Source organism: Myxocyprinus asiaticus, chromosome 21 (assembly GCF_019703515.2).
Source record: "Myxocyprinus asiaticus isolate MX2 ecotype Aquarium Trade chromosome 21, UBuf_Myxa_2, whole genome shotgun sequence".
Classification (NCBI taxonomy): Eukaryota; Metazoa; Chordata; class Actinopteri; order Cypriniformes; family Catostomidae; genus Myxocyprinus; species Myxocyprinus asiaticus.
In genome coordinates this window covers 30,811,433-30,823,604 of record NC_059364.1, presented here as the reverse complement: position 1 = coordinate 30,823,604, position 12,172 = coordinate 30,811,433, and the positions used below count along the sequence as shown (strand labels likewise).

At 35.6% G+C, this 12,172-nt stretch overlaps 1 protein-coding gene across 4 annotated transcripts in view; it reads right to left on the bottom strand.

Annotated features, from left to right (window-relative positions):
* Window positions 1-5,854: 5,854 nt before the first annotated feature.
* The window catches only part of LOC127412154 (mitochondrial proton/calcium exchanger protein-like), a 38,682-nt gene continuing 32,364 nt past the window's right edge, over window positions 5,855-12,172 (bottom strand). The window contains exons 12-15 of one of the 4 annotated variants that reach the window (XM_051648285.1): window positions 11,237-11,430; window positions 10,984-11,016; window positions 9,715-9,871; window positions 5,855-7,630 (exon numbers count right to left, since the gene is read on the bottom strand). In XM_051648285.1, coding sequence (XP_051504245.1) covers window positions 7,478-7,630; window positions 9,715-9,871; window positions 10,984-11,016; window positions 11,237-11,430 — 537 coding nt within the window. In that variant the 3' untranslated portion in view covers window positions 5,855-7,477. The remainder of the gene's footprint in view (window positions 7,631-9,714; window positions 9,872-10,983; window positions 11,017-11,236; window positions 11,431-12,172) is intronic. The other 3 variants (XM_051648286.1, XM_051648287.1, XM_051648288.1) reach the window with 3 other exon arrangements.

Here is a 12,172-nt window from a genome sequence, read left to right as displayed (position 1 = left end):
TGTTTCAGAAGGAAATTGGTACTTTAATTCACAAAAGTGGCATTCAACTGATCACAAAGTATAGTCAGGACATTACTGATGTAAAAAAACAGCACCATCACTATTTGAAAAAAGTCATTTTTGATCAAATCTAGACAGGCCCCATTTCCAACAGCCATCACTCCAACACCTTATCCTTGAGTAATCATGCTAAATTGCTAATCTGGTACTAGAAAATCACTTGCCATTATATCAAACACAGTTGAAAGCTATTTGGTTCATTAAATGAAGCTTAACATTGTCTTTGTGTTTGTTTTTGAGTTGCCACAGTATGCAATAGACTGGCATGTCTTAAGGTCAATATTAGGTCAAAAATGGCAAAAAAGAAACAGCTTTCTCTAGAAACTCGTCAGTCAATCATTGTTTTGAGGAATGAAGTCTATACAATGCTTGAAATTGCCAAAAAACTGAAGATTTCATACAAAGGTGTACACTACAGTCTTCAAAGACAAAGGACAACTGGCTCTAACAAGGACAGAAAGAGATGTGGAAGGCCAGATGTACAACTAAACAAGAGGATAAGTACATCAGAGTCTCTTGTTTGAGAAATAGACGCCTCACATGTCCTCAGCTGACAGCTTCATTGAATTCTACGTGCTCAACACCAGTTTCATGTACAACACTAAAGAGAAGTCTCAGGGGTGCAGGCCTTATGGAAAGAATCGCAAAGAAAAAGCCGCTTTTGAAACAGAAAATCAAAAAGAAAAGGTTAGAGTGGGCAAAGAAACAGACATTGGACAACAGATAATTGGGAAAGAGTGTTGTGGATCTTAACCCCATTGAATTTTTGTGGGAGCAGCTAGACTGTAAGGTGTATGAGAAGTGCCCGACAAGACAGCCACATCTATGGCAAGTGCTACAGGAAGCGTGGGGTGAAATGTCACCTGAGTATCTGGATAAACTGACAGCTAGAATGCCAAGGATCTGCAAAGCTGTCATTGCTGCACATGGAGGATTTTTTGATGAGAACTCTTTGAAGTAGTTTTAGAAGTTCTGAACATTTTTTTCAAAATGTTTTTTGAAATTTCACTTTGGTGAATAAAAGTACCAATTTCTTTCCATAAGAGCAAAATCTGTACATTATTCCAAACTTTTGGCCACCAGTCTATATATATATATATATATTACACACACATACATATACACACACACTACCGGTCAAAAGTTTTGAAACACTTATTCTTTATTATAATTTTTTTTCACATTTTAGAATAATAGTAAAGTCATCAAAACTATGGAATAACATAAATGGAACTATGGGAATTATGTTGTGACTAAACAAAATCCAAAATAAATCAAAACTGTGTTATATTTTAGCATCTTCAAAGTAGTCACCCTTTGCCTAGAATTTTCAGAAATGTACTCTTGACATTTTCTCAACCAACTTCTTGAGGTATCACCCTGGGATGCTTTTTAAACAGTATTGAAGGAGTTCCCATCTATATGCTGGGCACTTATTGGCTGCTTTTCTTTATTATTTGGTCCAAGTCATCAATTTCAAAAACTTTTTTTTTTTTTTTAAATTGATGACTTGGACCAAATAATAAAGAAAAGCAGATAATAAATAAAAAGCATACATTTTAGATTTATAATGAAATAAATTAATATGGTGGCACAATTATATTTTTGTCTATAAAACTAATTTCAAACATTTAAGCATATACCTTCAGATCAAAAGATTTTTAAGATCATGGGAAACATATCGGTCAAGTGTTTCAAAACTTTTGACAGGTAGTGTGTGTGTGTGTGTGTGTGTGTGTGTGTGTATATATATACATATACATACATACACACACAGGGTTGGGCAGGGGTGGATTAACACTCTTGAGTGCCCCTGAGTCAGCCTAAGCAGTATCTATAAAAGCATTAATAAAATCCCTTTTGGCCCATCCTGTCCAGCACTGACAAACGGAACATGTACCACGTGACAGCGCCATCTGTGCCTGTTTTGGTAGCAGTTTGGACCTCTGGATAATTTACACTTGATTAATGATTCTGAAAAACTTTAATAATCATTCAATTAAAAACATACCTTAGACGATTTTACAAATGCTGTTGCGTGGTGCCCCTGGACATGTACCCAATTGCACATATGGTTAATCCGTCCCTAGGGTTGGGGAGTAACGGAATACATGTAATGGGATTACATATTTAAAATACAAAGATCAATTTGCTTTATCTTGTTTTAGAAGCCACACTGCATAAGATATTTAGGCTTTTTTCAGAGAATGTATTTTTAACATATGTATTTTTTCTTACTGTACTAGCAGATTTTTTTATAGTCAAAAAACAAATAAAAAATAAAATAATAATTCTACCAGTGCTGAAGAAGTAATCCAAAGTATTTAGAATATGTTACTGACCTTGAGTAATTTAACAAAATATGTTACAAATTATGTTTTAGAGCATGTATTCTGTAATCTGTAGTGGAATACATTTTAACGACTGTTTCCAAACAGGTTTATCAAACTCTCCTCACGTTTTTCATTGATTAGGCATACCCTTCCTAAACGCCATTGGCAAGGAGCCGCCTCCAAGTTTTTAGGTTGGCTAACATGCACGTCACTGTAAGATTTTTATTAGTCGTATTATTATTTTGCTTATTACAGACACTATGGCCATTACAGAAGCAAGTGTGATTTAACACCTTGTGGTATAGACCTGTAAATAATCACATCTCTTACAGCAGCTTTAATTTCAGTGCATTACTAGATATTTTGCTAAATGTGCCCAACACGAAGCTACTTGTGCTATATTAACATATTCCCAACAGCTTATTGCAACACACTGAGTATCCTACAGCTGAAACAAGTTCTCTTTGTCTGCTCACATATTTCACGAAGAAGGGAGCAGAGCAAAAGAGTCTAAGAACTCCAAGAATCCTTTCTAAGAAAGTACTCAGCATTTACTGAACTTAACATAAAGCATGCACCATTAATGTCTGGCTATAAGAATGACCCCAAACAACATAAAATACATACTGTATGTTAAATGCAATCTTTCACCATCTTACCACGCTGCACACCTAAAATACAAACTCTCAGAGCAGCTGGCCAGAGAAATTTGCTTTTACAGGTAGACATACAGCTGTTATCAGCTCTTACACAGAGCAGTGTCCTCTTACCAGCCCAAATGGCAATACTTACAGGGCAAAATTATTTACTATGACTCTCCCACCAGTTTTTCAGCCCACTTCAAGTCTGCACAGGTTGTTATTGTAGACTGCCTAATTTAAAGTCATTTCTTAGTTTGGGTGTCAGATTGTATATGAGCTAACTGTTTGAGAGCTAGGCTATTATTTGTCTCCTTTCTGCAACGGTTGTGTACATAAACCAGTGATAGCATGTAACATTTGTGACTGTTGTCAGTTTTCTATGATGTACTCATAAGAATGCACAACATATCCAGGAACATGCATAACAGCAGCATACAAGATTAGCTTCATGAGCAACATACTGTACATTGCAGAATAACAAATAGGGATGTTATGATGTTGATGATCGCCTTTATTAACTAAGACTATAGCACCCTCAAGTGGTCTGGCACTCTCCAAACATTAATTTAAGAAGAGTTGTTGAATGCAGATAAAAACAAACACTTAATAAACACTTTATAAAACCCTGTGACACATGTCCATAAATTATACACCAACAAGAAGGTCTGTCTCTCAACAGTTATGAGAAAGACAATAAGTCAAAAGCTCTGATGTATTATAACAGGTTAGTAAGTTGTTTTCATTTTTGTTTTAGATCAAAATTAGATTTTGAAAACTTTGATATAAAGGCCTGAATACAGAATTATTAAGTCAGGTTTTCATTGTATTCAGAATTCCATTTGTATTTATTAAGAGCTGCTAATAGCTTTCTGCATCCTAAAATGTGTGATATTTATTTAATCCAGAAAGACGAAGCAATATGCATGCATTGCATTAGAAATAATTTATGAACTTGAAATAAGCAGTGCCTTCAAACATAGCTTTCCTATACATATGTCTTTCTTTTCATATGCCAGAATATTTTAACAGCACAGCGCTTTCAAATGGACAGTCTGTTTGCCGGTCCTTTAAAATACTCACCTCTCTCCCAAACTGTTTGATGTCATTTTTCTTATTGTAAAGTAGGAACTGTCTTTGAACTTTGTCTTAGAACTGTTTTTGACAGTTTTAGGTGTAAAAAAAAAAACTAACAACAAAAACAATACCATAAAGCTGAGCAGTAACAAGTTAAATAAAGTGTGTAAACATTAAAGTGGAGAAGATAATTGGGATCTGATTCCATGTAATCTTTGGTCAGTAATGGTTGGATAGTGCAGCAGGGGAGTGAAAAGGAATAAAAGAGAAAAAATGAATAATAAAATTAAGATGACAAATGAAAAAATATAGTGACGGTGTGTGAAATGACGGCCAATGCACATGGATTTGTGTTAATAAGAAATTTTCAGAGATCAGTCTGGTTTAATTCACAACTTTTGAACCACTTTGACATAAATAGTGCATACATTTGTTGTATGATCAATACAATAAAAATTCTTATATATTTTGCATCATACAGATTTTCAATAACATTTCTTTTGCACATCACTCTATTTCCCTATTCTCCATTTTTCAGTCTAGAAGTTAAAAGGACAGTTCACCCAAAAATGAAAATTCTCATAATTTTCTCACTTCACGACTTCCCAGATGTGCAGGACTTTCTTTCTTCTGCTGAACACAAACCAACGAATATTTTTAGAAGAATATCTCAGCTCTGTAGGTCCATACAATGCAAGTAAATGGTGACCAGACCTTTGAAGCTCCAAAAATCACAAAAAGGCTACATAAAAGTAATTCATAAGATGCCAGTGGTTAAATCTACATATTCAGAAGGGATTTAATAGGTGTGGGTGAGAAACAGATCAATATTTATACTAGAAATATCCACTTTCACATTCTGAAAGTAAGTGAAAGTGGAGATTTATAGTAAAAAAAGGATTGAAATATTACTCCGTTTCTCACCCAAAGTGATTGCATCGCTTCTGAAGATGTGGATTTAACCAATGGAGTTGTATGGTGTGGCATAGGGGGCGTGGTCATGTGTCTGTCTGCGGGAGAGGGACAGTGGTAAGGCTCGTCACCTGGGTTGTAATTACTCTAACACCTGTCTCTCATTATAGTGATGGCGGAGGGAGACCTGATAAGGCACGCCAGAGCATCACTATAATGAGAGACAGGTGTTAGAGTAATTACAACCCAGGTGACGAGCCTTACCACTTTCCCTCTCCCGCAGACAGACACATGACCATGCCCCCCCCATGCCACATATGGATTACTTTTAAGCTTTGATTTATGTGATTTTTTGATCTTGAAAGTTCTGGTCACCATTCACCTGCATGGTATGGACCTACAGAGCTGAAATATTCTTCTAAAAATCTTTGTTTGTGTTCAGCAGAAGAAAGAAAGTCATACACATCTGGGATGGCATGAGGGTGAATAAATGATGAGAATTTCCATTATCCCTTAACTAGCATAACAGTACTAAGGTAATGTAGACTCGTTTTCTTGGAGATAAGATAAAAAAAAAAAAAAAAAAAAAAAAACACACAACAAATATACATAGGATGATCAGAATACTAATAATTAGTATGCTTAAAATGACTTTAAATGGGAGCATATTCAATGTCTATACCATTTTAATTAGTTCAAGTTTTAAATTAGTTAATTCCTGTAGTAATTAAATAATTCTTCAACGTCTCACTGTTTTTAATCAGTGGTCAGTTTTACGTGCACATGCACCATCCTTTAAAAATTTATCTGAGAGCTCATTTTAAATTTTCATTAAAAAAAAAAAAAAAATACAAAAGCAAGGTATCTTAATACCTTTCTACAACAGTCACACTTCGTCCCATCTATCACTATAAAAATTCAAGTGTGTGTCTCCTCAAATATCTCTCAATGTGCACACACAGAAATAACATGCATCTTCCTGAGTCTAATCAACACTCCAAAATGGGTCAAATAAAGCTCAGAATAATTTATAGTGCAATTATACATCAGCATCATATTCTCTGCTCTGTTAAAACACAAACAAGGACTGTCATACGCTACAGTAATACTAATTATTGAATATAGTTTAAGGCCTAAAAGCCGTCATCGCGTTTCAAATTTACACAGCCTTTACTGTAGTTAAATGTATAGTTTAAGCAAAAATGAAAATTCTGTCATAATTCTGTCTTACTTTGTTCCAAACCCTTAAGACTGATCAACACATTCCAGTTTATAGGTGCTCGGCTGGAACTGTGTGTATGTGCGAATGAGAACACATTCTCTCCATGTAAGGAGTGCAAGTTTATCCAGGGAGTATCTTGACTGTATCCAGATTGGCCTCTTCTTGCACAAGATGGGATGAGCCATACCCTGATTATTTCCACACTGGCTGAAGTGCCCTCTATCTTTTCCAAACACACACATCAGCTAACAGCCAGCTTACAAAGGCTCACAGCATAGACAACTGTTAATATCCAATTCAAAGTCTAGCAATACCTCCAGCAGTAAAGACTTAAATATTTTATAGCTTTATTGTTTCTCAATTTAACTTTTTTAAGATTATTAAAGGGATGTTTGATTACTAAGGCCACAATATAAATATGATGCTGAAATCAACCCAAGATTATAGCTTATTAAAATACAAATCAAAACTACAAATCTGATGTATCAATTAGCTTCTACCCTGAATAAAGCTCAAGCACTTTAGGGATACACCCCCATACTACCTTAAACCTTGGCTATGTGTCATAAAAGGTGCAAATAAATGTGTATTCACAAGTATAAATGAAGTTTAACCTCTGCAACAAATGTCCTTTGGTTATTAGATAAACATAAATATGATATCAATGTCTTTTGAGCAACATTCAACAATTTCATGAAAATGCATTGAGAATTGAAAACAAAAAAGAAAATATAAAACAGAATAAAGCTGAGCGAGTAGTGGAATTATGGTGATGGGTGATGTAATGTGCAAAGAGAGGAAATGACCTCAGTATACAGGAAATGCCATCACTGCCAACTGAAGAACAATCAAGTCATTTTTTTTTTTTTATCATTAATAATTTTTGTTTGTTTCTTTAGGGTCTTTCCAAAAACAAATCAACAAATATTCCTCCAACATTCATCTCTGAATTATTATTTGTCTTCTAATAAATAAATATTCCTCAATTCAGTCATTATACAAGTCTTCTTTGAACAATGCAAAATTTGTTCCTATTTTGTGTGCAAAACAGTACACGTAAGGGAACATCTGTCTTCTCTTCTTAGCAGTGTTTTTCTCTCTGAACAAACCAAAAAGAAAAACACTTTATATTGATTTTAATACAGAGTGGAGCTCTGAAACTGATTTACATATTAATGGTCTTGAATAGCTTCAATGTCTTTTCCATTCCCTACACAGTGCTCTCAGTTTTAGATCTAGTTTTGGATTTTAGCTGCCTGCTCCTTCTCGGACTTCTCCTTGGCTTTCTCCTTCTCCACCAACTTCTCTTCCTTCTGCAGCATGACCATGATCTCTGCAACCTGGCTGGTGGAGATATCAATGTCCTCCTTATCGATCAGCTCAACCACCTAACACAAAAGCACAAACACCAGATGAAAGTAATTCAGAATGGAATACTAGCTTAATGCTTACTGAATACTTTGCAGTATACACTGTATACTGCCTACTATTTTTTAAATAGTATGTGAAACACTATGTTCACTATGTGGAATGCTTAATTCAGTGAGTGGCATCCAGTTAAATAATATACAGCAGTTTTGCATTTTAAATGTAATTTTGTGCAAAAAGCAATCTTCACATTTGGCAGACTGATCAAATAATATACAATCGTTAAAGATCATTAAAAAAAAATGTTTTTCATCACACTGGAAATAGAAAGTCAGTCGAGCACAATGCATTGTGGATAACAGCGCGCTGATAAACATGACATCCACATACGTGGATTTTGGGACATTATTCCCTCAAAAGTAAAAAAAATAAAATAAAAAAAATATATTTTGTATAACTTTCAATATTAACGCATCTGTAGGTCAGTTTGCTTCTTTTAATATAAATATTATTTTGTGTTTTATTTTGTTATCACTGTACAATACGGTTCTATTCATTAACATTAGTAAATGCATTCCTATATTCACTGTGCACAAGGACACACACAGCTTGTTTTGAGCAATGCTCAAAACACAGCTTGATGGAGCACAAATCCAAACTTAGGGATCTCAATTTCTAAATATTAAACTACGTTTAACTTGACAGAGCGACCTAAAAATGGTATGTTTATGACGCGACGCAACCAAAGTGAGAAGCTCCAAAAGCATCTGTCTGATGCAGGTATACATTGACGGGTCCTTAGATAAGCACTCCTAATAAATCTAGGACTAACTGACAAATTCAATTGCAAAATTGACTGATGTGAACTGTAGGCCAGTGGATTGGCTTATGTTCAATAATATGCAAATAAACAATACATTGGATTCTGCATTTTAATTATCTGAATATTTTTTATTATATATATATATATATATATATATATATATATATATATATATATATATATAATATTTATATACTTATAAATATTTCATCATTATAAATTAAATAATTGTTACATGAGGATTTAATTAATTGGCACACCATGTAATTAATTTGATTAAAACAAATTAGCGATTGACAGCCCTACTTAAAATGTATTATTATTAGTAGTAGTAGTGGTAGTATTACAGTGAATATTACATACACTCACCAATCACTTTATTAGGAACACATATACACCTACTTATTCATGCAATTATCTAATCAGCCAATCATGTGGCAGCAGTGCAATGCATAAAATCACGCAGATGGGCCAGGAGCTTCAGTTAATATTCACATCAATCATCAGAATGGTCTCAGTGATTTCGATTGTGGCATGATTGTTGATGCCAGACAGACTGGTTTGAGTATTTCTGTAACTGCTGATCTCCTGGGAGTTTTACGCACAACCGCCTCGAGATTACATAGAATGGTGCCAAAAACAAAACACAACCAGTGAGCGGCAGTTCTGCGGAAGGAAATGCAATGTTGATGAAAGATGTCAACGGAGGATGGCCAGACTGGTTCGAGCTGACAGAAAGGCAACGGTAACTCAGATAACCACTCTGAAGTGAGCAGAATAGCATCTCAGAATACACAACACGTCGACCCTTGAGGCGAATGGGCTACAAAAGCAGAAGACCACATCGGGCACTTTATTAGGACCATAGTGTTCCTAATTAAGTGCTCAGTGAGTGCATATTTATCTAATTAAATATCAGCCTTTGCGTTTTAATAATCACTAGGACATGTTTATGCAATGACATTCTTACGTCAGTTGGTATTGTTTTGTTTTGCATTTTTACGAGTACATTGGACAGCACAGTATTGGACCCGATTCCGATACCAGTATTGGTGTCGGGACATCCCTAAATTTGAATGTGTGAAAGTAAACTATATTTAAGAATGGGGCAGTCTTTTGTGCCCACCTAACCACACCCCTGGTCCCCCCACACTTTAAGAGCCATTGCTATAAAGAGTCCTTGATCTATGGAAAGCCGCTCGCTATATAAAAGAAACATTATTATTATTAGGCTCCAGTATAGAGAGATTTTGCAAATGTGTTTCTATTCAATCAGCTCACCTTGATGACATCATCAATGTCTATCTTGCCATCCTTGTTTTCATCGAGTGCCTCTGCCATGCTGAGCAGCTTGTGTTCGGGAATGCTCTGGATCTGCCTCATGACTGCAATGAGCTCGTTGATACTAATCAGATTCTCCCTGTAGGACAGCAACACACTGCATACAGGGAACGGTTACTCGATAACACAACGGGTAAGATGGTGGAGGAGGAGAAGTGAAGTGTTAATCAACCAAATTGCATGCCAAGACATGCACAGCCGGGTTCCCAAAAAAGACTTCAGTTATTACTTATTACTTAGTAATGTAGTAGAGTAACAAGCAAATTATTCACTCTCTAATCTTCTCCTCTAAAATTTTACAAGCCTAATTTATGGTTTCACAGTAGTGAAACTTTACTCAAATTAAAGGTAAACTCAGTGACTCAGAAAGAAATAGTTATAGTAAAATAGTGTTTAAAATATGTATACTCGCATGAGATGAAGACTCTAGTTACATAAGTCATTAAAAAACGACTTTATTCTACATATGGTGCTGGGTGCACATTCATGCGCGGCGCCATGTTGCGATCACGTGACCACTCGAATATTACTTGCTTTATCTTGATAATCAACTATTTTAAGATGCTTTATTCACTTGCGGAATAAAGTAATTACGGCTATCTGCGAATAGAAAATGTTTTCAATGGCATCGGTAACTGACAACAGTAACTGTTTTTGCATGCTGCTACATCTATGCACCTAGGTGTCAGAGCAACGTATACCAGTACACAAATATAACTTAAAGCACCTTTAAGGGGCTGTTCACATGGATGTCTTTGACCGTTAAAACACGTCTTGCTGTTTTTTCAGTGTCTCATGCAAAAACATCAAGTTTTTTAAATACTGTGTCATTTTAAAAGAACACATCTTGAGACACCTGCATTCTGTTCTTATCGTTCCACTGCATCTAGCTATTTTTAACCACAAGAACGCCTTAAAAGGCCCCTTTGGCCATTTATCAAGTCATCATGTCATCACTAAGAACACTGAACAAGAGCATACAAGAGAAGCATAATTTATGCCACAATGTTACACAAACTACTGATTAATTTCAAAATGGCCAGCATTACTTATATAATGGTACCAAAAAACAAAATTACAAGCATGTTGTTGATGGATTAAAAAATCTGATTGTCCACATCCTAAAAGTTTTTTGTCCAAAATAAATCCAAGTTAATGTTTTTGGTGAAGAAATAAAAAAACAAAGCAAGAGTTCTCTCTGGTCCTTACCTTGGCAAGTCACTATGTTTCTCAAAGAACAATCTAAAAAAACAACAACAAAAAATAGCTTTAATTTGACTAGGAACCTTCTCTCTTTGTTTGCGTCTACACCTTTGTGAGGCTATTCTTCCACCACCATTTTAATGTGTAGATTTCCCACCATGTGTACACGCACTTCAGATGGAAATACATTAACACTAACACACAGATGAAAAGTACAAACATCACCATTCAACCCAATTCCATATGAACAGTCTCTTACCCGATTGGTGGTGTGGTTCCGCTGTCCATCTGTCCGTCTAGCACTACCTTGTCCTTCTCCAACTCATTGATGATCTTATCAATCCTGCCAATCATACGGTTGACCCGCTTTGACAGGCGTTTACTCGCTTTAGACTCCTCCACCACTTTCTCCTCTCCAGTCTTAGACAGCTCTCGCTTAATCTCTTCCAGGTCCTGTGCAGAGAGACAGGCACCACTACTTCCACAAGTGGATCTGATATTCTTGCATGTTTAAATGTTGTATTGAGACCAGAATTTTAAAAAAAAATAAAATTATGTAGTCTTATATCACACACACACACACACACACACACACACACACACACACACACACTAATAACTGTGTACCACAAAAAATATTTTGTATGTTGATGAAACAGATTATTTGAAACGAGGGAGAGTGTGTGCCTATAGTTAGTAATTACATGCCCAAACCATAGTAAAAATACATAATACAAGCCCAAACCAACTCCATATAAGGGCTTTCTGCACAACCTCTTAAATGTATCCTATCACTCTCTAAAAATTGGCTCTCTGCACTGTTTTAGCATGAGATTTACTAAAGGAATTATGCAGATCAGGAAACAGCACAAACGCAGCAACAAAATCTGCTCTCAACACAATTTGCACATGCAATTCTTGTCATGCAGGTCAATTCTGAGCGCTATATAGCAGAGGATGCAGCAGACTACCGCAATCTGGCACACTCTGCTGGGACTGTGCAGCATCACTCCACTACTGTGATCCAGACACCTGAATCATCTCTTTAACATGCTGAATGTGCACTTGACTACACCGTGCATCTGGATATATGCCAGATTATAATGCTCTTCTCAATCATTTAATGAATTACTGCTGTCATGTTCGATAGAAAATGCACCATAACATATCTTTCCTCGGGCAGTAATAACGCGAT